The 27,728-nt window shown below is 33.1% G+C and overlaps 2 protein-coding genes across 4 annotated transcripts; both read right to left on the bottom strand.

The window, feature by feature from the left end:
- Position 1: 1 nt before the first annotated feature.
- MESR4 (misexpression suppressor of ras 4) lies at positions 2-11,110 on the bottom strand. Of its 2 annotated transcripts, none has more exons than XM_014236972.3 (5): positions 10,797-11,110; positions 9,501-9,545; positions 6,515-9,424; positions 5,412-6,413; positions 2-5,354 (listed from the first exon to the last, which is right to left on the bottom strand). In XM_014236972.3, exons 3-5 carry the CDS (start codon positions 9,409-9,411, stop codon positions 1,259-1,261), a joined length of 7,995 nt encoding a protein of 2,664 aa, XP_014092447.1. In that variant the 5' UTR covers positions 9,412-9,424; positions 9,501-9,545; positions 10,797-11,110; the 3' UTR covers positions 2-1,258. The 2 variants fall into 2 exon arrangements, with proteins under 2 accessions (XP_014092447.1, XP_014092448.1); XM_014236973.3 differs by lacking the exon at positions 10,797-11,110 and adding an exon at positions 10,447-10,465.
- Positions 11,111-14,203: 3,093 nt separating this feature from the next.
- On the bottom strand, positions 14,204-24,613 carry LOC106619009 (uncharacterized). 2 transcript variants are annotated; one of them, XM_070108433.1, is made up of 5 exons: positions 24,525-24,613; positions 24,310-24,415; positions 16,009-16,252; positions 15,598-15,950; positions 14,204-15,482 (listed from the first exon to the last, which is right to left on the bottom strand). In XM_070108433.1, exons 3-5 carry the CDS (start codon positions 16,212-16,214, stop codon positions 15,016-15,018), a joined length of 1,026 nt encoding a protein of 341 aa, XP_069964534.1. In that variant the 5' UTR covers positions 16,215-16,252; positions 24,310-24,415; positions 24,525-24,613; the 3' UTR covers positions 14,204-15,015. The 2 variants fall into 2 exon arrangements, with proteins under 2 accessions (XP_069964534.1, XP_014092446.1); XM_014236971.3 differs by having other exon boundaries at positions 24,310-24,598.
- Between the last annotated feature and the right edge of the window lie 3,115 nt (positions 24,614-27,728).

Genomic DNA, 27,728 nt, shown 5'->3' with positions numbered 1-27,728 from the left:
GTGTTTTTTTTCATTCCATTACTTTGTACATTTTTTTATATTTAAATTCTTGGCCAATATAAAAAAAATGTACTGCACGTTTAAATGTTTTAACGATTACAAGGATGCCCATTATTGGTTCAGTTTTCAGATGCTTTCTCATTACATACATTTATGTACTAAGTTGAGTTCAAATGCATTGGCGGGCTAAGGAGAAATATTTAAATGACCCCTATTGTTAAAGCGTTATGAGAATGCATTTATACGAAGAAGAGAATTTTGAATAAATGTTTTGTTTAAAAAAATTGGTGAATAAATGAGTGTCACATGTAAGAAACTCAATCAGCAAAAATTATTGGTAGTCCTGTACCAAAACAGTTAATTGTAAAATCATTGAATGAGCAGAACGTAAAAATCATGCTTACTGAAGTGTTGAGGCGGTGGAAGTATACTTATGAAATTATTTCAAAGTATTGTATTTCAATATTGACGTCGTGAAACTCATTATTAATTTAGATTCCCAAATTAATGATTAACTATAGCGCTCAGCTAATATATATGAATATGTCTATGTTATCTGAAAAATCTGAATATTTTAAACTCTGGGAAATCGTATAGCGAAACATCGAATTTTAAATAGTAGTACCACTAAATAAATGTGACACCACCTACAGCAGCGTACCTACAAATTTACAAGAATAGTGTATTTACAAACTTAACTCAAATTGTGCAACTAAACATTCTTGACCACAAATTTATATATATGTATAATGAAATGAGCTGTTCCGGTGTAGTTAACAGCTCGACTAAATCTAATACAAAGAAAATATAACATTTTGAAATTGAATTGCTTCCATAGCATTTTTGTCGCTGTTTCTTATTTCTCGAATTACAAGTGACAATTTCGTGAGCAGTTAATTGTAGGATACTATGTAATTACATATTTACATACTAATAATAAACTAAAACCATCGTATTGCATATATATATATATATATATATATGTGATATTGTGTTATTTACCAAGTTTCAAGTGTTCTAAGAAGTACTAAAACATGGTTTCCCGTTTTCAACACCACTGAAATTTTAAACAGCTCCAAAATCTGTATATATTTAGTCTACAACACTAATATTAATCGATTTTCTGTGTAATGTTATTGTTAAATTTAGAGTAGAGAAATTATTAATTAATAAGCGTATTTAGGACTTCATGTAAATCTATCTGTTATATCACTTCAAATCATTCCCGGTCTGTTAAAACAACCAAATCCGTTCACATTTACACATTGCCTCCAGTTGGATACAACTCTTCAGAATATTTGGGACGACATTCAGCGCAGAACCACTTGCCCTGGGGCGCCACCATGATGCCCACGCACTCAAAGTGAAACCACTCGATTAGGCAATTCTCGCCATCGCACGCAATCATTTCGGATACTTCGTCGTAGGGGCAGCGACAATAGCAGTATACCGATTCGCCTTCGCGAGCCTGTCGAGCGCCAGCTGGCGGACGTATAGGATAACGTATATTGTTGGCTTTGAAATACTGTAGTGTTTCAAAATTTGGATTCGGTAACAGAGCTGGTGGTATCTTATGGTTAAACACTGTTGCTTGTGGAGTTTGTAAGACTGGTTGTGGGGCAGGCGCCGTTGGTTGTTGTGTATGTACAGCAGGGACTAGTGTTGTCAATTCTGAATTCGTATTCCATTGATTCGATGTTGACGCCGTTAAATTGGCATGTCTGTGTATCCCAGTCTCTTCGTCAGAGGAGGGATCACTGCTGTTGTCATCATCCTCATCATCGGTATCTTTACTCGATGAGTATATTTGAGGAGTTGGGAAACGCTCATTTCCAGTAGCCGAACCATCACTGTTTAGGCCTAGTTGCGAAGGCCGTATTTTAAGTGTTGGTATTGGCGGGAGTATATTGAACAAAGATGCTTTCTTCGCGGGACGCTTACGTGCCGACGACTTTTCAGAATTTTCTGCTAACCGTTTCTTTTTTGAAGAAGTAGAAGGAGATGAGTTCAACATTGCACCGCATAGAGTATTTACTGTTGTTCCTGGTGTTTTTGGAGTCCTCGCGGTTTTACTCTTTGAATTTAGGATGCTTTTTGAAGGTGTCGGCAAATCTTCTTTTCGCCACGTCAGCTGTGGTGGTGGTTGTGGTTTGATAGCACGCATGCCAATCATCAAAGGCTGTCCCAAGTTAATACCACTATTCTCATCGTCACTGGTGTAGCCGTAAAATTTATTGGGACGGCGGGCGCGCTTCGATCGCTTTAAGGAACCGTCTGCATCAGAACAGCTACTACCTTCACTCATCCTGCTAGGAAGATGTGATGATGAAGTTATCGGACGCGGTGTCAACTGTTCCACAGCCGGCAATGTTAAGGAAGCATATGACATTGTTATATTGCTTTGCTGTACCACTGGAGGCTCTGAAACTGTTTTTGATGATTGTGCCACCTTATAAGAAGGTTTAATATCTATACCACTCAGAAGAACTGGGGCTACAGTTTCAATAAGCGTTTTATTTTTTTCACTCTTCGCCTTCGTGGCTGCTGATGTTGCATTCACAGTTAAGTTAGTTTTGCTGCCCGATTTCCGATCACGTTTCTTCTTCTTTAGTTTGACCCGGGTCTTTTCACAAACAACATCTTCAGGCAACGAGGGAGTGGACGGTCTACTGTTTTCCACAATATCAAAATTATGCGAAGGTGACAAACGAGTTTGGGCCATCAATTGAGCTCGTTTCTGTGCTAATATCTCACTAGCCAACTTCTGTGGATGTTCATCATAAAACTCTTCATCGGTTTCTGATTCAGCTGTCTCTAAATCTGATTCATAAATTTGCGGCTCCTTTGGCATGGATGGTGCGCGTTCATTAATTGTATTCGCTACTACTTCGTTTGCTAAATCATCGTCCACCACGTTTATAGTCTCCGAATTTGAATGTTTCTTAAGTGGTGAAACACTTTCGCTCTTTTTTCTTAAACGATCGCGTTCGGATTTTTTATGATGTCGTTTACGTGAAGCGTTCGAGGCTAGCGATGAATCACTATCATCTGAACTGGAGCTACTCGAACTACTATCACTGCCACTAGAACTACATGAACAATTTGAGCCACAAGAACAACTTGAATCTGAGCTAGAACTAGAGTCGCTGGATGAACTTGATGCAGAGCGGTGACTGGATATGTGTCGTGGTGATTTAGAAACTTTATTGCGCTTCGTTGGCAAAGGACAATTCGACTTTACTGGCGCACTCGGTGGTGGAGATGGTGGACGGAACATCTGGCAATAATCGTGGTCAGAGTACGCAACATGTAATAAACGCGGTGTAGGATAATTATCTTCGTCGTAAAATGCCTCGGCTTTAATTTCAGCTTCTGCATCTATACCCTGGTTGTTGCCACCTTGTTGAGCTTGTAAAAAGTTTTTCCAAATTTCCAAAACTTTACCAGTGCCAGCAGAATCAACATTTTCCGCATCCTCAAATGAAGATTGTTTTTCACCCTTTCCTTGCCATTCATCCAGCTTAGAAGTCTTGAGATCTTCCATGTCATTCTCAGCCTCGGAAGGTGGTGATAACATCACTTTAGGAACGAGTGAGTCTTCATCACCTTTCGATTTGCTGTCTACATCCGATTCTTCACTACTATCTGTCTCTGAAAGATTCGGCGCAATTAAGTTCAAATCTTCCAGAGATTCTTTGGATCGCTTATTCTTTTTTTTCTTTTTGCGAGGTGTCTCTTCGTTCTTATCTTGTTCAAGCGATGTTTTCTCTTCTTTCGGAAAATCAACATTTTTGGCATCAGCGTCCGAGCCAGACCTACATTCCGCATCCACTTTATAGTTACTATCATTTTCTTCACACTTAACAGGTGTTTTTGGTTCGGTAATAGACTCAGTAATTTCCTTTTTAATATTAATATTCTCCGACTTATTATTATGGTCAATGTCGACGTTGCTTCTTTCATTGTTACCCTCTAACTCAGATTCTTCCTTCTTCTTAAATGTGTCCACTGTATCGTGATTAGCGGTTTGTTCGAAAGCTGCTGCATGTACCTCCTTTTGCAAATGTGATGCGGTATGCTTTAGTAGCAGTTTGCGCGAGATAAATTTTTCATCGCAATTCTCCTCCGTGCAGGGATAACGTAAATCGCCGCTATGCAAACGCTTGTGTACCTTTAAATACATAGCCTTTGAGAAACACAAATTGCACACATCACAATTAAATGTAATCGGTGGCACACAGAAGTGATATACATGACGCCAGCGCTTTTGTAAACATCTCTTGCAAATTATACTCTCGGTGCCGTGTTTCCAAAATAGATGTTTGGTAATATCCATTTTGTTTCGGTATGCAATGCCACAACGGTAGCACAGATGATGCAACTTATGTTTCCACACGTGTGACGAGAGTCGCCCTTGATCTCGGCAGTCCTCCAAACACACATCGCAAGCAAAGTGACGTTTACGCAAATGCACCATTAAACGAAAAGGTGAGGGGATGTTGTCGACATCGCAAAGACAACAGCGGAACTTTACATCGAAAACAGGAGTTTTATTTGGAACACCTGGGCAAATATGACATAAAATCTCACTGAAACTGAAAAAATTCGCCCGGCACATGAAACAAAGTATAGCGGTTTTAAGGTGCATTTTTCTGTTATGCAAATACAGTTCCTTATGGGTTGATGTGACAAACCGACACTGAAAACATTCAAAGATCCTTTCATTAAAATTATGTGAGAAAGCGCCGTCGCTCATCGTACAGTAGCTCGATGAATTAAAAAATTCATTTTCCAGTACTGGCAGGAAAGTCTTCATTTTAGCACAAATTGTATCTGGTTTCAACTCCTCTGCTGTGATGCTGTCCACAGTAGCATTGAAACGATGTTGCGCAAGCATATGAAGTACAAGGCTTTGACCATTCACGGCAATTCGGCGCGCATGATTACAATACAAACAAAGTGGATATACAGCTCGTAGACATGTTCGAATGAATTCTACAATTTCCATTTTTTCCAGTGGACGATCGAGCTGCAAATCGGTAGCTAAAATATCCTCGCTGGCCACTTCAATTCCGTCCGCAGGCACACTTTCTTTTATTTCGATAGACTCTAACTGCATATGTTCATTTTTCTCTGGAATTTCTGCAGCCGGTCTATCGTCTTTGTTGCCCAACTCCTGCTCTTGTTTTATTGGAGAAAGATCAACGTCCATTAATTGTTCTCGCAGAATAGGACTGGGTGCTGTATCAGCGCTGCTGTTCAAAACGTTTATTGTGGCATTACTCTCGGAAGAGGTGTTCAATTCCTGGGTTGTATTGCTTGCGTCAATGCTATGCGAGTGCTTCTCAGTTTCTCTGTAATTGTATTTAAAGATAAAATATTTGTACTAAAAAACATGATTTGTATCATACCTTGGGGGTTGTTGCGGCAATGATCCCGTTATTGTCTCATCAATATCCATAACATCACTTCCCGCAGAATCTCTCCTATGTGATGTTTGGTTGTTTTCTGGTAGTAACTCTGGTGTAACTGCATCTATAACGGGACTAGTGGTGACTTTCTCGGGTTCACCTGGAGTCGGACAACGTGCTTGCTTTGGTGACGTTGGCGGGGTAGGTGTCCAGTTACGTGTATTTTGGTCTGATGTTGTTAATGCTTCATCAGATACATCTTGCTTCGCTTTTGGTGTATGATGCAGTGTTTCTTTTGTGCGCTGGATATCTAATTTAGTGCGTTCAATTTCTTGAAGTATGCGAACTAGGTTCGTGCTAGTTCCGTCCATCCATTCTTTATCCACCGATCGACTTTCTTGACTATTATCGTCGTCTATCCGTTTTTGTGACGATGCCAGTCCATCAGCAATTGCAACGCTATGTTCATCCGCGTTAAAATAGAGACCGTTTTCATCTAAAAATCCTCTCGTAGAATCTGTTACATTGTAGTGAATTTTTTCGCTTTGTCCCTTATCACCAGAAGCATTAACCGTTGGGTCGTTCTCTTCGTCCTCTTCATCTGCCTCGCTCTCTGTAGAGCTAAGTGCAACATCAACTGACTTTTGAAACTCCTTTGGCACTCTTAATTTGAACTTCGGCACTATTAATTTGGGCTCGACTGGTGACGTATTTCTAACAGAGAATAGATTAATTTCATTTTTATTTTGTGCTTGCTGCTCAAGGCGCCAACGTTCATCCAGTTCCTTAAAAGGGTTTACAAGTGAATTGTGTGTTGTTGTGCAGGATTCATCGATGACCATATTGCTACTGCTATTACTATCTTCACTATGCTTTAATATATCAGATCTTTGTCTAGGTATCTCCTTCGTGGCCTGACTGCTCTGGTTGTTATCACAGTGTAAGGAAGCTACATTTGTATTTCTACCAGCAAGCGGTATTGATGGCATTAATTTGTGATTTCTAGAGTTATAAAGAAAGTAATACGATCGTAATTAGTAAGTATATGTATTAAAATTATAGTTAATGAAGGACAATAGTTAACATAACAACTGTTTATTCACCTAGATGGATCGGACTGCGTAGCTTCACTAATAGATTTCTTTAATCGTTTCTTTGACTTCGAAGTACGTTTGGCGTCCGGATGAGCTTTACACTGATTGCTGTGTCGACCTTTCTGTCCACATAGTGTACAGGGTTTCATGAATTCTGCACAATTATGATCAGAGAAAGGTTGAGTTTCTTCAAACAAATGTTGACACGTGCAGCACATTAGGAACCGCGACTCACTAGGCGTTCCGCCTACCATTGAAACACTTTTCCTTAGCGCCTCCTCTGAATTAAAATGGTTTTGTTCAAGATCGTGTTTTATTTCCAAATGTACTGAAAGCTTCTCTGCTGTCGGAAAGAAACGTATACAGTACAGACACATATGTCGCTGGTGTTTGTCTCGAATATGTAAAAACAGATTCCAATTTTCGTGAAATGTATTACAACTGGAACACTTGTAATATCGCTTCTTCTGAGTTGCTGCGTCTGGTACAAAAGGCGGTATAAATGATGAAATTGGTGTTTGTATTTCAGCATTTCTTGCAGCCATATCTACTGTAGCATCTGGAGATGCCGAGGAAGGAGGCGTGGCAAGTTCTGGGGCTAATGAAAGAGGCAATAGACTGGCATTTTCATTTAATCTTGCTGGTAACAGCCGTGTATCCGCCAGGCATTCTCGCTGATGTTCGTTTAGTGCCGCAAATGAAACAAAACTTCCAACTTTACATTTAAAGCACAAATACTTAGTGGCGGTAGATATATTTCCGTTGGGGTTTAAAATAGTAGCAGGAAACTTCGGGGAAATGTCATCAAATGATATTGTGTCCAGTTGTTGTGTGAAACGCGGAAGTGGAGCCGGATAATCTGTTAACTTTTCAGTAGGTTCCGGAGGTGAATATGTTTTTTGTAAGTGCTGTAAGAGTAATGATTTTAATGGAGCATGTTTAGCATCAACTTTATGGGTGATGTCTGAAAACTGTACTGACTTCCGTTCTTCTGTAATGAGTTCAGACATTGCCTCAGTCTGATCTTTATCACAGAAATATCTGCTGTTTTCGTTGTCATTTAATTGTATATCTATATGTGGCTGTTTAAGCAGGGGTGAGGATCCATTTTCATTTGAAGTACTTAATTTTCTCTTCAATGATGGTTTTAAAGTATTTACCTTTTCCGACTTGTCGTGTAACTGTATTAATGAATTTATTTGACAATATCCAGTACTTGCAGCTGACATACCCGCTTCCGATTCATCCATAGGTTGATCGATTACAAGTTGATGCGAGGATGACGTAGTCGTAGAATTAGATTCAATGGACGCTAGAGATGAACAGTGACTGTTTTCATCGTCGCAATTAACTTTGCTTTGTGGACTTTCTGCACTCATTGAATGATTAGATACTCCCGTTTTGTCAAGTTTATTATCAATATCTAAATCCCCACCATAGTCTACTTTATTTTCAAATGCATAAGACATACATGGCTCACTATTAAACTTTTCGAAGTCTTCAAGTTCTACTACTTTTAGTTGCTCTTTATCGTTTATTTCTGGCCTTTTTGCTTCCAATTGTTTGTCAAGTTCTGTGCTATTATCAATTTGAGAATCCCATATCGGCACAGCAGTTATTTTATGGTCACCATTCAACTTTAATGGTGTTTGTACCTTATTTTCTTGTATACAACTTTTGGAATCTAATGATGTTTCTTTTTCATTTGTCAACAACACTTCGTTACTTTGAGTATTTTCCATTACCTCTTGATTTATTTCGAGGTATTTGATATTATCCTGAATAGATACGTTTTCAAGTGGTTGTTCACGTTCATCATTATATATTTTAATTCCTTTATTTTCTTTACAAATGCGTTCGTTACTCTCCTCATTTGTAGTGAGGTTGGAACCTTCATAATCAAGTTTAATTCTATTCTCATCTTCATTGTGGTTGTTTTTTAAAATCTCAATGCGAGAGCAATTTTGGCTATTATCCTCATTTATATCAATTAAATCGCCATCTTTTGCGGATTTCCTATTTGTTAGTGGTTTTTCAACGGAATAATCAACATTTGGGTTGCCTGGTAATAAAGTCTGTTTGGCATTACTTTCACTTGTAGCAATACTTTGAAAGGAATCATCTTCGTTTGTTGCAATATTTTCGGTTGCCTGGTTAATAATACCTTTCTGCAAACTTTCCTGATTCAGCCCAAAGTTGTTTACCTTATCTACATCGGTATTTTCGACTTCTGCAACAATTTTATTCTCTTGCTCCTCTGCACGGTTTTTCACAATATTGCTGTCCGTGCTATCTTCAGGGTCGTCATGTTGGAAGTCAACATTTTTTTCTATAACTTCACTAATGAAATCTTGTTTCTGGCATCTTAGTGTATTTTCATAATTTTGTTGAGAAATTTCGGCAGCCGCAGTTTTAGAATCTTTTTCTTCTTGTACTGGTAATTCATGCACGATTTCTTCAGTAGGAATTTTTTCTTCTTTACGAGTTTCAACAAAATTATTTTTTGGTGAATCCTCTCGTTCTATGGAATCATGAGGACAATACGCTTGACATTTTGTTGGGGGTGACACAACACACTTTTCATCGTAATCTGGAGCATTTAAGTCCTTTTGTTGGTTTGTTGAAGTTCCAAACCCTGTAACATCTGCGTTTATTTTATCCTTTATCACTATGTTTGCATCCTCGTTCTCTAATAAATCGCACTTGTTCCTCCTATCATTACATGTGTTATACGGCGTATTATTTATATCATTATCATAACAGATTATTGAGGATTCAGTTTTTATATCTTTAATTATATTTGCATCCTGCTGATTTTTATCTTCTATAAATTGACTGCTTGTCGTTTCTAGTGTTGATTCCACTTTAGAGTCAATACTGTCCACTTGTTCGTTGGAGGTTTCCATGGTATTTTATGATCTAAATATATTCGAAAAAAAAATATAAATAAAAAAAAATATTCTGTACTCATTAGATTACACCACAAAATAGTTACCTCAACATTTCTTTGTATAATAAATCTGGTTGGATTGGGTAATAACTGAAAATATATAGAGAATATGAGTGAATGCACAAAAAATTAGTTTTTATTTTTAAGCAAAGTAAACATTTGCTTGCATAAATGCTCTGAAATACAAATGGTTAACATTGAAACATAGCTCGTGATAATCGAAGATTATCGAATTAAGATTGAGTAATTTGTTACGTGAACATCTTCCCCATCTTTCATCAACGTTGAATTTTGTTAACCCAGTTCATAAATTCGATTACCACATTAACATTGAGTAATTTGTTACGTGAACATCATTCCCATCTTTCTAGACAAAACTTAAATTCATCTTAATAAACATTTTGAAACTGATGTAAAACTGCGCAACGATTTATTTACTTAATTATTTTAATTTTTCACATCAACATTGTAATTAGAAATAAATGCGTAATTACCACTATTTATATTGCAAGCCGTCTAGGCCGCTGCATACTATATTGGATATATTTTATAAAGTATCTAATAAATAATAATTATATCTCATAATGTCAGTACAAATGTATCTAACATATAAACATATTAATTTTCAGGAAAACTTTAGAATAAGATCGCGGTATTCGGGGTAAAATGGTTATGGGCGGATATAGAAAGTTCTCCAGGCTAAGAATGTATATAAATGAATCATAAAGTTTGCATATTTCTTTAATGCATGGGTTATTTTAAAGCACATCCGAATATAGAATTATTCCCGCCACTCCATAACAAAAATGTATGCAGTTGAATAAAGCACATGGTTTTCGAAACTCCAAACTACCGCGTTAGAAGAGATGGCAATGTAAACAATAAGCGTAATAAGAAGATAAAGAAGTAAAAGATAATTTTGCGCGTAGTGTGCTTTATAGGCTAAATATTTACACAAATTTTTATTAATTTTAAATATTCAACTACTCACATTGCGACAATCCACAATCGTATGCAGTTTTGTCCGATAAAGTTTAAACTATGAGAAAACGTAAAAAATCTCACATTTGGTTACAAGTCCAAACTCAAAAAAAAAATTTAATATTTAATTTAAAGTCAATTGCTTTGACTTTCATAAAAATTAGAAGATATATTCAAAAAATGTTGAACAAATTCATTGATGCAGTTTTATGATAAGCCCAACGAATAATGACGATCACACCACCGCCCCTTTTTATTATATATAATATGTAATTATTTTTCACGTCTAAGCAATTTAAAAACAGTATAACAAAATATTATAACTTGTTAAACACACTTAGAACACAATGCAAAACTCACTTTGTGAAATCCTGCTGCCACTCGCCAGCGTTCGCAGAGCCGACCAACCAATGACGACCACAACTGTGGCTGAGAGGCACACAACCAACAAAATTCACTTCGTAAATTTGCTTCTAATTGCAAAAATTTGTGTTCCGTATTATCGGTCTATACCTTTTTTACAGCGTCTATAATACACAGAAGTATCAACTAGTCTTTAATATTAATATTTTTCATAAAATAATGTTATTTGCTGCTTTGCTAATGTACAAAATCTGTTTTTTTAAGACGCACGTTTCCCAAACAAAAAATCGCGATTCTTGGCGTTAGCCATTTTCAAGCAGTCTGCCAACCTAACGCAACTAAATGTCAAAACACCATCCACATAGTCCAAACATTCTCTTACAATTTTTCCAATTCGTACCAGAGCAGAGAACGTATATCATGATATCATGATATATGATATCATGATATACGTTCTCTGCTTAAATTTCCACAGTGGCGGTAATATTTTCATTTCAATAACTTCGCTTTTCGTTGAACTTTACATGAATTTCTTAATTTATCTATTGCTATCAATCATTTAATATCTGCGTTGAGTTGGGCTGAAAAAATTTCCAATGGTGTAAGCAAATTTTGCATTTTGCTGCGCCAATGGAAAGTAAAATTTTGACAATTGAAGTTCAAAACAAACGTAATTGAGACGTTTTAATTTTTGTCTTGTTAATTAAATTATTCCTACGCATCTTTACAGAGAACGTATATCATTTCAGTATATCATATATACGTTCTCTCTTGATATCATAAAATAATCATTCTCGAAATGACGTCGGGTATAGAAATCTACTTCTTACTAATAATGAATTTCTTGGAAAAATATGATTTCATATATTAATTTATATAAGTTTTGCATAAAGTTAATTTATCAATTGAAAAATTTCCATATGCTTACATAAATATTAACCATACATATACACATATATGTATGTATGTATTTAATAACTATTTTCCATGTTTTGTTAAAATTTATGATTTGAATATTACTTCGCTAAATTGTAGTTTACGTCACAAAACATAAAATACGGGGCATTGACTTTTCATCTATGCTGGCATGCACAGGATATCTCTCCAAAATTTGTGTGGAAATGAAAACAGATCTGTCAAACCACAGTTCATTGCTAGCAATGTATGACATGAAATATATTTAGACATCAATTGCTAAACATTAGCAATGTGCAGTCTCCATTGGCAATATTGCTAGCAATACAGACTTTTAGCAATCTTTAATTGCCTGTCGAGATGCCTCTACATTTGTCAAAATATTACAATATTAATGAAAATAGAAAATTACATTCGTATATGGGCTTTTACTGATTGAGAACTTAAGGCAACGTGACGAGCTTTCTTCTATGATATTTGCATTTGATATACGTATGTATTTCCATACATACATAATTATATCATTATATAAAAACTTTATCATTTGAGGATATTTTGTATCTTCATCCAATAACTATATTTGAGGATATAATAAGGATCTCTTCCAGTCCTTTTAAAAATTTTGGGGAAATTTAATTGTTTTGCGAAATTGAAACTTGTTATATATTAATGTTTTTTTATATTAAAGATGACATTCTATGTATAGACTTCAAGCTTCCCTTAACTTTTGTGTAAGTAATTCTTCAAAAATTCCAATTATAAGGCGACGTTTTTATAGCTGTTCTAACATATCCAAACCTTGATCAATCTGAATGTTTTTTAATCTAAATAAAACTAACTTCTAATTCCCTTTAAAATAGAATACATATATTATAATACTTTTAAACGAAATTTTACTAAATAATACTATATTTTATAATTTAAATTTCTATATATGTAAACATATTTATAAGTTGTCGAAATTTTCCCTAGCTCTTGAGCTACCGTTTGGCAACCAGCTTAACTGTTACAATTTACCGTCCATTTCAGAGTGGGTTCATTTAAATAAAGCAAAATTACTTTTAAGAATTTAATTTGTACCATATTTGATTATTTAACAAATGAATGGAAAGTGCTTCCTCTATTTTCAGTTGTCACAGAAAAAGTAGTTTAATCAGAGAACTTGGAAGAAAGTTCCATTTACGTTCTCTGGTTTAACTGACTATTGGACTGAAACCAGTTCTGTTCAAATACAAAACAAGGAGTGATGAGGAGTGGTGTAGGTAATTATAATCGGTTAACAATGATCGGGATCCCGATAGAAATGCAATGGCAACGTAAGAGATGAGGTTTTTATTTATAATCTGTTCTGTTAGTTTTTATACTCTCGCGACATATTCCCGCAGAGTATTATAGGATTGTTCACCTAACGGTTGTTTGTAACACTTAAAATTAAACGAGATAGATGTGTCCGACGGTCTGTGCATGCCACGTCTTTAAAGTGCCATTAATCGAAAACGCTATAACTAACCCGAAAATTCGGATACAAAACTGTAATTTTGCACAGTGAATCGTAGTAGGAAGTGCCATCTGTGGTTTGAAAATTGTTTAAAGGTGGGCGTGGCCCCTAATATGTTTAAAGTACATATCTCTGAGACCACTAAAGTTATATTGGTAAATTCAGTCAGGACAAATCAATTTGACAATTTGTTAAAAAGTAGGCGGAGCTCGGCCCACTCCCATATAACGGTTGTAGTAAAAACTAACTAAATTGCGATAAATCCTTAGATAAATGCGTCAGAGAAAGTTTTTTACACTCAAGATAGGCTTAAAGGAGCCGGCGCCAAAATTGGACGATGGACTGGCACCGCCCACCGTTAAGTGAAATCACATATCTCAACTAATTTCAACCTATTCAGTACATGACATTATCCTTACATTCCAATATTATAATAACCACACTCACTCCCTAAATAACGGATATGTTAAAAACTACTCAAATTGCGATAACTCAATTAGCAAATACGTCAGAATTATTAAATTTTACAGCCGAGATCGTACGAAAGGCTTCATAGGAGCCGGTAAAAAAATTTGACAATGGGCGTGACACCGGCCTCCTTAGAGAAAAATTCTATAGCTCAGGAACTACTTGGTTATTTTACTATGCCTACTTCTCATATATCACAGTTTTAAATTCCATATGAAATTTCACTATACAGTATAAACATAAACCGAGAGCCAATAACGTTATGCAAATAAAACTTTGCACGTAAAACGTATTAAAGTCGAAATCGGACATTAACTTTTCAAGTCCACAGATATCGAATACCTATGCTGGCTTTTTACCGAACATATCGGTCAATCATTGAGGTTCTTAAAGAAAGTTAGAGAACATCTTTCCATGTAAATAATACGCCGTGATACCAAAAATTGATCACATCGGCTTAATTTTTCCCCGAGCCCCCACATACCTAATATGCGAATTTAAACTTTTGGGTGAATTTATAGCGTTTATATCGGCAATAAGTAAGATTATAAGGAATATAAGAACTACAACTTAATTCCGAAAATGTGTGTGTGATATTTTATTAAAATTAAGTAGATTTTTTTTAAATAATGTGGTTTAGTGTTGAATATGAGTATGAATTCCTTAATGGTTTTTTTTTTATTTTTCTTTTTTACTAGAATACCTCGGCTACGTGTTGCTGTCGCTAAGATGTACATACATTAAATTATATTATTATTAATTATTCAATAGAGTAAGTGGTATTTATAAATATAGATGGAAACGTTATAGGCGGTATAAAAATCCACGGGGTTAATATTTGAACATTAGCTAAAAAACTTTAAATAAATAATAATAATAATAAAAAATTTAATTTTGAGTAAAATACCAAATGGAAAATGCAGGTATGATCCATTGACAAATATTTGTATCAATAAATTTCAAAATTAAACCCCATGCACAATCTCTTGGATTTTTTATACCGGTAATAATGTTTTCACTGCATTAAATAGTTTACTATAGTAGCATTTAATGTACACCATAGTCACAGCAACGCGTTGCTGGATCTACTATATTAGTATGCATATATGTATATTTATTTTTTGGTAATTTATGACTTACAAAGAAATATTTGCCTATCAATTTAAAATATTTATATAATAATAAAACAGTGTAAATGATAATAATATACTATATATACAAAATTGGATACATATGTATATGCCTTTCACAACAATTACGATAATAAGATTAATCTCTCAATACAATTAATAATTATAATAAGTTTGTTCTTTCCGAAGCTGCTGATATGGATATTTAGAAATGACGGGTCATAATACGATCCAGATCATTCCAACTGCATGAGTAGTCAATTTGTAGAAGCCCCTTTTTACTCAGTCCGAATTTATGCCCGTAAATTCCGCTGCTGAGTGAAGAAGACGGTCTTGTTCTGCTGTAAATCGTATTTCCTTTATTGCTACACTCTAAATTACTACTGTATAAATCATATACAGGTGGTAAAGAGCCATAGATCATAGAGCAATTATAACAATCTGAAAAGCTACAATGTGGTAGAGTTGCATAAGGATTGGAGTAATCATGTGAGACGCTTGGAGGCGCTAGTGAGGGAGGCGCTGGGAACTGCAATTGTGGTGAAGGTCGTCCACACGATGGTACTATTACCGCATCGTAGCCAGAAGTTTTGTCCGAAGTTATGGACGGTGCTTGATAATATCCGTTACCAATAGAGCTGTGCAACTCAGTAGAAGAAGATGAGGAAACGCCTGTCAATATATAAAATTTGGAATAGATTTTTAGCGTAAACATATTATATAATCTCTGACTGAATAAAATTAATATATATTATATATACAAATGCATTGTTTTAACAAGACTCACCCCCATAACCATTGCATGCATCGTCTTCGGTTTCTAGATTCATCATAACGCGCGACATATAATCTTCGTATTCACCACGACCTACACCGAAAAGTTCACTTCGAGAGTCTTCATACCAACGACAACGTAACATTGGTTCTAGTGATGTGTAACAACGCAGCTGACATGACTCGGTACAATGGGAGCGACGTCGATTTCGTGGCATAGTTGTGGCCATGCGCTTTGGTTGTGCTACTGGTAAGTCCTCATGCAATTCTGGTGGTGGGGTTCGTGCCATGTAATTGGGGCAAATCGGCATTGATGGCTCATAGTAAGGCTCAGGAGATCTACACATTTGCGGTGAATTCAGCTTTCTATTATGGGATATTTATTTATAAAGGTGCACAAATTAAGAACATTTTATCAACATACTTTCTGACATAGTCGTAATTCTCCAAATCCCACGGATCCACATAACAGCGCTGCGACGGCAAGAGAGTTGTGCCATAAATATCTTCCGTATTATCAATAGTATAGTAAGGTGACTCTGAGATCTCTTCATAGTTTCCTCGACATGGTGCTGGTAGTGGTAACTTAGGACCACGACGACGAGGTGTGGTATGACTGCGCCCTCGCATTCTTCAGAATAACTGCGAGAATTATACCCTGATACAATCTAAAAAGATAAAATAATAGAATACATATGGTGGAAAAGTTATCTAACGGCAATCAAAAATTATACAAAACTATAAGTAAATCAGCACAGTAAATGTAATAAATATAAACTGAGAAGAAAAGGATCAAGAAAAATACTCAAAGGTCATAATATTATTTTTCGTAATCAAACTTTTCATCAAACTTTTCATATGACATCCCTTAATGAAAGAAAGAGAATTAAGTAATACCTTTCACAAATAAAAAAATTGTGTTCAGTTTGTACAGCAGCTATATATTTACATAGTGGTCCGGTCTGAACAGTTTTTTCGGAGATTTCACCGTGGCCTTGGTCCATAATTCATGCCATAGTTTAACATATGACAATAGTCTTGTCAATTAAAAAAGTTTTCCAAAGGAGGATTTGATTTTGATCGATCAGTTTGTATGACAGCTATATGCTATAGTGGTCCAAAAAATGAGCAGTATTTTTTTTTTACATATGTATATATGTATATGTGGCTTAGGAAAAGTATTGAACCGTTGTTATCCATTTTAGGCACTATGACATATTATTTCCAAAAAAAATGCTCTCTGACTTTCATTATGGTAGCTTACAAAGGTAAGTAGGTATTAAGTTCCACATGTTCGGTATCTGTGAGACTCAGTCCAGGGAGTCCAGTTGTTTCTGAGATATGGGATTTCAGCCATAGGTGGTGTCATGTCCCACCGATTCTTTTAAGACTTTTGCTTGCGGACACCATATTTCCTGCGAAAAGGAATGCTTATGATAAATTTAACTATAGGAAGAGGACCTAGAATGGCTTGTTATTGTAATTTTGGTTGATATAGCCTTAGTGGTTTGGGCAATATATACATTAAACCTTTTAGGGGGCGAACCACTTCCACTTTTTAAAAATTTACAACACACAAAAACTATCAAATTGCAGTATTATAACTTAGTTTGGAACTTAGTTATAACACTTTATAGATTTTCAAGGACAGACAGTCTCCCGGAATTCAACTTGTTTCGTGATCCTGATCAATTTTATATTTCTTAACATATTATACTCTGTAGCAACGTTGCAAGAGTATACAAATTATTTTAAAGCATAGGTATATTATTAATATATGCCTAGGGCATATGCCTTAATTTTTTATTTATTTCCTTGTGCTTTTATATCTTTCACTTTCGTGAAACTTTCGTATGTATAAATATGCTAGGTTCACATCCAATATAAGCTTATTTACAGAACTATTACACTCTCCGCACCTAACATGCAATATTTGAGGAGAAAATATTATGTTTCTCGAAATGCAATCACAAAAAACGTTAAAAACTAGCAATTGTATAAAAAGAAAACGTAATTTAAAAATCATTTATAACTTCTATAACTAAATTGTTTTATTTTAAATTTCCAAAACATGTGCTGTTTATTTATCTGTCAAATCGTTTTAGGCGCTAAAAAGACTTTAGTTGTTTTAAAGTTGGATTGTTTCAATTTCAATGTGTATAGGTAGAGTTATAAAGCGTAATGGCTTATTAGTAGTGCATTCATCGAAAAAGTTTGACTTTGAAAAGGAGGAAATTGAAATTTCTTTACATATTATAGGTCTTATATTGCAAATTAAATTTGCTGCGTTGCATTTTAAGAATCTGTATGAAGCTCGACGTTATTCTACTTCATAATATTGGCTTAAAAATATTTTTTAAGGATGTTAATATTTATTGACTTTGTACCGCAGTGTATTTGTTTATACATATATAATTTTTCTGTAGTCAATGTTGCTGTAGTTTTTGGTGTATCTTATGTGTACATTGCAGTTACACCCTCTTTTTTATTTAATTAAAATAGTGATTATAATTTTTTGAGTAATTGCAAGCATTGCTTGGCAGCAAATTACAATTTTCGTTTCATGTTTGAAGTTTTCAGCGGTCACGCAACAAAATTAAAAGTTACAAGAGCAAGTTCAAAATTAAAAGTGAAAATTTTCACATCAAATCTCGTGCGAATATTTCTTGCATTGAAGACGAAAGTAATGTGCTGCAAAAGGTAAACATGAAATAACATAAAAATGTTTAGCATTAATTGCAATGAGTTGGGGCGTAACGGAACATAATTTTACTGCGGGCGTCAAAGATATTTTAAAGGGTAAGTTATCATAAAACTCTTATGTATGTACGTTCATCTTAACTATATTTATAAAATATAAAAAAATTATCTTCAAACTAATTGTTAAATGAGCAATATTTACATTTACATTTTCATACTACATGATCCTAAAGTACGACACAATTTTCATCTGTATTCATTGCTTATTTTGTCTTTAGCAGCCGCTAATATTAGACTTGTTTTTATGAGCTTGGCGATTTTCGTTAGTTAAAAGCTCAAACTTTGTTGCTTGCTCGTGAATTCTTGGCCAAAAACAATACTCTGTGTTGAGTGACTTTTTCGAAAATAAAGAGAACCTTAAAGGCAGTCGTTTTATAATATAGATGAAAACTGCTGAAAGAGCTAAATGCTCTCCCGAAAATCGAGTTTGAGAAATGTTTCGACGTTTGAAAGTGCATAAGTGCATAATATCTAATGGGGACTGTTTTAAAAGCGACAATATTAATGTGAACAAATAAATCATAATTTTTTTGTTAACGTCAATTCTCGTTATTTTTGAACACACCTCGTATTTGACGAAGCGATGATTTGATGAATGGAGAGAGTTCTCATCCGACCATACATATCTTCTATATCGTATACATCGGGTTAGTTACACTATTTATAACTAAAGAACGTGCCGGTATGCCATCACAACCTATTATTTTTTAGCGTAATTTTAATCCATCTCAGTTATGCAACGGAACACGTTTGGTAATCAAAAAGATCACAGGAAATATTATTAAATGAACTATTTTCTCTGGAAATTTTAATGGAGAAATGCTAGTGTTGCCATTTCAATCATACTATCAGAATATACGATTTCGTTCAGAAGGCTTCAGTTCCCCACTGCAGTGTGAGAAAACCATCGAATGAATATGAGCTAAACCAAGAATCTTATTCAATGAATAGCTGAATAAAATTTAGTTTGAAAATGTTTATAATTAAAAACTATAAATATTACTGTTAAAAATAAGAATGATCTACCCTAGCTATCTAATTTATTATCTTATATGTTATCAACCACTTTGAAAACTATCGCTTGTTACAAAATTCAATACTAAATTAATTAAATAAAAATTTAATATCCTATGGGGACTTGTGTTTAATACTAAGTAAAAGTAAATTTCTGTCAATTATTTTTAAATATTAATGTAATTTTTTACCGCCTGTAATGGGTTCATCTTTATTCATAAATACCATTTTACTGTATTAAATACTTAGCGACAGCAACGCGTAGCCGGTATTTTGTAGTAGCATAAAAAAGTAAGTAATATGGCATAAAAAATTTGTATAAAAATTATTTTCAATATGTGGAATTAGGAAGACTGTCTGATTCCTAAAACAACAACAGATGTAAAAATTATCCTAGTTAAAAGTCGCAATGAATATGAATTTGTATATTTCCTTTCGAATTACAATTTTTGTCATATAGTTATGCTTTGTTGAGTGGTTGGAGCTCGAATATACAATATTTGGGCATTAACGAATCGATCTGTTACACTTTCATAGTAATTGCAAACAAATCTTTCCCGTGGTGTGCAATTACTCCAAAAAGTAACGGGACGAAACTGCCATAATCATTATTTCTAAAATTCTTACAATATGCTTCAGTAGCTGTCAGATTGTCGTAGTTTAGTAAAAATAGCATTATTTTTAATTTTTTTATTTTAATGTTTGTTTGGATTGGTTTGCAAACTATATAACATTCATATGAGCTTATTATTGTACAATACATATCGTACATATTCCTTATTAATATTTTGCGGTTTAATATTAGCAGTATATTTGTTAAAGGTTGAGAATGAAATCAATATTATGGAAAAAAACCTTGACATCGAATATTATTGATCTATTAGTTAGTTCATTGCGAATTTCGCAACATCTTCAGCGCTTACTTTATTTGTAAAAAGTTTGTAAGGTGTGAAATAACGCATAAAAACATTAACAAAACCACAAAAATTTCTGTTAAAATACCATAAGTATTGGCAACAATAAACAAACAATGCTGAAATAAATGTAATTATGCATGTATTCGTGAAAGTCATTAGTTTATTGTGCATATGGGAGTTTGTTGCTTAACTCTTTTGCTTACAAGTATATTTGTGAGTTCCGTTTGAAGCTGAGAGGTGAATCAACAATCATATTATAATATGCGTAAAAAATAAAAATGGGAATGCAAATGCATAATTTGTGACCGATAAGTGTTTTGAAATGTTTAATATTTAAAAACCTTTTAATATTGCCTTCCTATTCCAAAAAATATAAAAAAGGCAATTTGAAAGGCTTTTGAAATTATAAACTCACATTATTTTGCAAGTTTTTGTAATTATTGAAAAAAAAAAGACGAAATATAATAAATAAATAATTAAGTAAGGAAGAGCTAAGTTCAACCGCATTTGAATATTAGATACAATCGTAATATGTAAGAATTAGAGGCGCGCGATATATTTCGATCAAAATTATGGAAATAAAATTAAAAATCATTATTAAGTCGAGCTGCTAAGCAATTGAGCCCAAAATGAACTCAGTGAGATATTTTACTTGGTATAAAGTCAGCTATGATATATATAGAGGTGATCAAAAGATTTTTTAATTGCTTTAAACCCTTATACGGGCTTTAGCACAGTCCCAAACCAATTTCAATATTATCAGTATATGGCGCTATCCACTTTTTCTAGATCGGAATGGTCATGAATTAATTTAAATTTCTCAAATACCGTTATCGTGTTTGACGGATTGTTCCCTTATATATCTTGAAAATTTAAATATAATGTCTTTAAAATTTTAGGGTATGTTGATGTTCTTACCCTGGTAAGAAATGCAACCAAAAATATTAATTTTGTCGGAGCAGATAACAGGATAATAAAATAACTATTTAATAAAAATTTTCTAAACTTTTTTTTATTATAGTTCAAAGTAGTATTAATTATAGACTTTACTTTGGATAGTTGTTTTGGATAGTTGTTTTGATGATAGTTGATAGTTGTATGATATTATAGAGAGTATGAAATTAAAAACTATCCAATATTGTAAAAAAAAGACGAATTGAACTGCCCCAATTTAATTTGATTTATTGGGAAGATAATATTTACCTTGATAACACTTGATTGGAAGAAAGTGTAAAGTCGAAAGCATTAGTATGTTTCTTATCCCAACATAATTTTTTAAGGGAAAGCTCCTAAATCTTCAGCAAATGTTGATGCGCTGTAATGGCTAATAGCATAAAATATAGTGCAGAATTAACTTTTTGGACTTCGCAATTTCTAAACACAGTACGGTTTTAACTTATTATAATAATCTACATTGCTATTGCACTTAAGAGATCTGGGATAAGCGACAAAGTCAAAGTTATCTAAAGAAATTTTTGAAACCACATTAGAAACAAAACTTTTCGTAGAAACTGAATGAATCAACAGTTTAGTGAGAAATTTTTTTACCCATAAATATTGCATTCGCATTACTACTTCGTATTGTACAATATATAGCCATAAAAGAACACAAAATTTCTATACCGCATTCATACGAACTTACTTTATTGTTTTACTATTCATGCTTCTTTTACCAAGTATGGTTTATTAAGTATTTTCTCCCGCCATATTTGGTTGGTCGCCCTCAATATGGTTTTCAATAGAAGTTTCACCGAAAAAGTTTATTTTTATTTATTTAACTGTCTCATTAGTTTTCGGTATACAAAAATAATTGTATGTTTGCAAACTTTCGATTTTACAAAGTCTATCACAAAAGGAATATCATAAAGTAATCAATTTTTTTTTTATTATTTTAAGTTTGTTATACATATATACAACAATTTATGAAACTGAAACTAAAAACTTATTTGTTTTATTATGGTATTAAAATCACCGAAATCTAAAATATTATTCAACGATTAGAGCTGAACTACAATAAATTTAGTTTTATAATTAAATACTATAAATATTATAGTTAAGAATGAGTAGATCAGAGTAGCTATCTAATTCATTATCTTAAATACTATCAACTATGTTAACAACTTTTAAAATCACTCAGAAAATTTCTGATAATCATTTTTAAATTTTGAGGTAATGTTCAATTTTTAATCCATATTTATTATACAACATTGTTCAATATTGGGAATTATTTTATTTAAATTTCTAAGTTATTCTGAACTGCTGCTTGGGCGTAGTGACCTACGCAACTCATGAGTTAGAAAAATATATATAAGCACATATTTACTTATATACTTATTTGTATGCAATGCGTGGTATTGCTGCTTCTTTTTGCAAATGTGTGTCTTCAAAATTTCCTCTTTATGGCATAGTCACCTTGTATATTCATTAGTAATTCTGTTATAGTATAAAAGAATATACAAGTATACGAAAGTAATTGAAACTGCAGTAAGCCAGTGTTTAAATACATTTAATAACAAAACACGGCTGCTGTTTAGACGAGTAAAGACAAAAATTAACAACAACTTAATGTTAACCCAATATTGAAATAGAAGTAGCTTAATATTCAATTTAAATAAGGAAAACGCGAGTACTAAATTCCCATACAAATTCAATACCTTTTTTTATTAAAATTGCAAGTATAATTATTTTTACAAGGCAATATTAGTTTTAATAACATTCTGCGTGATATATATATGAACATATATGTATATACCTACATACAAATATGTGTGTATATGTACTTATATATGGTTATATATTAGGGTGGGTTACAAAAATCGAATATTTTTTTCACTTGGTACTCTGAAAAATACTTATTAGACACCTTTAAGAAAGTCTCTCCAAGTATGAGCTCTAAATTGTAATGGGAACGTCCTTCGCATTATAGTTTTCTATTTTTTTTTTATTATCAGGTAGAAAAACTCAAATCTTGCTTCCAACTATTTGAAAAAATATCTCGTTTAAAAGATTTCGTAGGAAATAGAATGATTTTTGGTATAAAAAGAATATTTTTTCGCAAACTTAACCGTCTATATTAACGGTTGAAGTTTTATTATTTTAAAACAAAATATTTTTTTCTTACGAGTTTTATAACTCAAGGAAAAAATCACTACAAATTGCAAAACCCATAGTTTTGTAGGAAAATTACTGCTATCTTATTTAAAAATAAAAAACAAGAAGAAAATATATTATATATGTGACATGCATTGATGTTTGATTTTGAAGATCTCGTAAATGCTTAACTTAATCGAACAATTATAGGAGACTATTTTTCAAAAATAATTGGATGACGTCTCGAATTTTTTATGATTGCTTTCACAAAATATATAATAAAGAAGAAAGAAAAAAATTGATTAGATTCAGTAATTTTAAAATATTTAGTGTGTTCAAATGGTGATCCCCTTTCCTTTTAGAAAATAATTTGCATCCGAAGCTTCTTTGGTTTATTGATAACTGCTTCATTCAACTTCAAAATGACGAAGGTGGTTTCGTAGTTTTGACTATTATCGTAATTGTCTAAATTTATTTAATTTTTTTAGTTATATACAAATAAAAAACTTCCAGGAATTATAATTTTTCTGAAATTATAATCACCTTAAAAACAAAGTGGTTCTAATTTCTGAGCGTCGACTATATTATAAAATTCCATATGATTCTTTCACTTTACAAGATATACCAATAATACCAATAAAGATATCGAAATAAAACTTTGTACGAAAGTGTGAATCTTACGTCAAAAAATTGTCGAAATTGGGCGGTAATTTTTCAAGATTTCGAACATTTGGACCTCAAGTGAGTCTAAAATCTATAATATATATTAGTAAGATACCAAATATGATTGTAATTCTTGTATGCTTTAGTCCAATAATATAGTTTGAAGTCCTTCGCATAAGTTTTTAATATAAAGTTTTGTCTACACTTGAAAGTATTGTCACGGCTTTATTCCTTGCAAATTGCCAGAGTATAAAATGTGAGGTTGCACCTTACTTCCTTACTTGTTATTTTATTTGAAACGTGGGAAGACTTTCATCGCTCACTTCGAAGAGCAACGCACGCATACACAATATACACTTTGAATTTCAGGATTTAATTTTGTTATTCCTTAAAATAGTAAATTAAAGCAGAATTCAAATCAATTGAAAATTAGTAAGCAATTTCACAAGCTTCAGCTCAAACAATTAAAAAATTATACGATATAAAAATTTCACACCGAAACTGCTCAAATAAGAAATGTTTATAAACAACTCTCTGTATAAAGCCGTATTGACCGACCGACCACAGTCGACACGACCGACACGCGCAATGGCTTCTATAAAACTGAAAAGATACGAGCATCAGCAACAGCAACTCAGCAACTCAGCAACGATCACTTTGGACAATTAAACAATCGCTACAACATGGAGTGGTTTTTTTCGGTTTGTTATTTCTACTTCTTTAAATTTCTTTATTCATAATATTAATTGTCATTATTCCTCAGCTGTTTCAAATGATCGCGTTTGTTTTTTGATGTCTTTTTATAGCACCCATGCCATTGCAATTCTAAGATATTTTCTTGTTCGATTACAACCTGTTTGACCCACATAGTCCTTTTTTCGATATGGAGCTCTACATTATTGAAACTCCGCATAATTTTAGTGACCGAATTACATACATACATATACATAAATATTGCAAAAGTTGTCTCTTTCCTTTCTTAAATACATTTACAAACACGTTACGGCTATAAATATAAAAAAAGTAAAAAATGCATTAGCATCATTTCCGAATTGGGGAAAATATTTATTAAAATAACATAATAGATATGGTTAATGTGTGCTGGCATATTGGTTTCTCTATTTTAGGAATATCGGAAATAAAGTTAGAAAAAGAAATCTCTAATAGAGGTCGCCCAGTCAACATCTCCTCCTTTTTATCTACTGTTCGAACTTCCTATACTCTCGGGTACACAGCAAACATCTCGAATTGTTTTAAGTATAAAAAAATACGGCAAAGTTCGATGCTATTGTTTCATATAGTTGCTATCGACAATGATATGCCGATTATCATGTTTGTAAATTTTTCGATAACGTTCTTACGCACTTCATTGCTATGAAACTTCTTCACAGCTAACAGTGTCTTGAGTTCTGAGAATACTGTTCGGTTCGGAGTTCGGAGAATATGGTTGTGGTAGCTGAACCAAGCCCCTTAATCGATAGTAAAAATGAAAACTTCCTTCATGCGCATCCCTAAACATAGGCGATTTTAGTGTCTTCTCACACTTTGAATAGGATGTGATGGATCAAACTTGCAGACCACTCGAATGAGGTAGTTGAAATACTGCTCAGGATCATCTATGGTTTGGTGATAGTGAGCTTGTGCGAGATCTACTTTGCACAGAATTTTTGCATACCAAAATGATCATGAATCAATCAGCTTTATTTTACTTATGTCCAAAATTAGTTTATGGATTTTTTGACATTTCGTCTGTAACAGCCTCTTTTGGACGTCTTCTACGTTCATCGTCTTCCACTTAATAATAGTTGCTTCGCGTAGAAGAGATTCTGAGTAATACTTATAATATAACACTTTTAGTATCAGTAGCATTTTTCATCCAAAAAATTTTTTTGGGTTAACACACGAATTATTATACATTTTTGGTTTTTTTTTTTCAAAATACCAAAATCATAGAAACGATTCCATAAATATCTATATCAATTTTCTTATGAGGTTACAAGAAACCGTTAGGTCAATAAATCTTTTATACTATTATGTATTATTATAAGTTCAGATGTAAAACGCAAGAATGGCAACTAACGCACGTTACAATATTTAACACCCCTCTATTGTGGAAGGATTATAGTAATCGTTATGGCCAATTCATATATGTAGAACTTTTGCTTCGCTTTGCACCAGACATTTGTTTTGACGTTCACATAAAAAGTTTTCGACACGAAGCCAAGTTTACCTTGAATTAACAAATTTGGGAAGTATTTGGTCACATTGCTCAAAAGTTTTGACAGGCATCGTAAAACAAAACATAAAAAAATGAAATATAATGACGTCCATTAGAATCTATGGTAAAATAAATATTTTAAGTAGATTTGAATTTATTTTTGTTTAAGTTTTTGAAGTTGATTAATGTTGGATCTTAAAATTAATTACATATTTTAATTTTTATAGTTTTAAATAATATTTTAATGATATTAATGCATCAATTAACAATATGAATTCTTAAAAAATATTTCACAACAAAAACGTTAGAGAGTAATCACTACTTCAAAAATTTATAGTGAGGAGACGCCCTTAAAATATTAAGTTTTGGAAAGAATGTGTAACATTGTCAAAATCGAAACAAATAATTATTCATAATTAATTCTTGGATTTTCTGTAATGATATATTTTACAATTTGGTCGCACATAAATTTCTTCTGCACGCTCAGCGCTTATAAACTATGGATATTGCGTACCACAAATATACACCGTATCTAAACATGTATGTGACCAAAAAACATTAACGGAAAATTCGAAGCTTAATAAAACGAAAACACACTGACACTTATTTAAGAGTATAATAGTTCCATGCGTTCATCGATGGGTAGATCTATATATGTGCTCAATGCCGATTCATATATGTATGAATGTAAACACATTAGTGCAGACTATGTAAGTACGTGCTCAGAAGCGTTGTTGATTTTCAATATTTTTTACAACAATTCCATAAATTATAGCTAGCAATACCCTCCACATAAGTAAGTCAGTAAAAATGCAGCTGTAGCTTTTATTTGTTAGTAGGTGGCTTTTGATAGCCAATAAATTTCGTAGTTTAAGCTCAAATTAACCTCATTTTTCAATTTACGTCTACAACAAGTGTTTAGATAAACAAAATAACAGAGGCCATCGTTGGTATTTCAAATTTGTATAAAGAAGTGATGCACGAACAAAGAAAGTGTCAAATGTATAAAAAATCTACATATAATATTATGAAATATGTTTTTATATACATATGTAAATTAACACAAAATGAGGCGACAGGACGCGCAATTCATACAAATTATCCTGTCTTGAGAGCAAAATTATGTAAAACGAATAGAACGATCTAATTTAATGACTTTGACTTAATGTTACCGCTGTCAACATTAAAAATAATGGAAAATTTTTTTTAAAGTTCATTAAAATATTTCAATCCGAAACTATAGACTAATGTCACTAATTTAAGGGCAAATTTATACTTATGAATAAAGAGTACATGTGTGTCAAAATGGGTTTCGATCTTTTTATACCCTGAACAGGATATATTATGTTTGCCACGAAGTTTTTTAACACCCAGAAGGAAACGTCGAAGACCTTATAAAAAATATATATAAATGATCAGCATGATGAGCTGAGTTGATTTAGTCATGTCCGTCTGTCCGTCCGTCCGTCCGGCTGTATATAT

Source organism: Bactrocera oleae, chromosome 4 (genome assembly GCF_042242935.1).
Source record: "Bactrocera oleae isolate idBacOlea1 chromosome 4, idBacOlea1, whole genome shotgun sequence".
NCBI classification, from domain to species: domain Eukaryota; kingdom Metazoa; phylum Arthropoda; class Insecta; order Diptera; family Tephritidae; genus Bactrocera; species Bactrocera oleae.
This window is presented reverse-complemented; position numbering and strand designations above follow the sequence as displayed.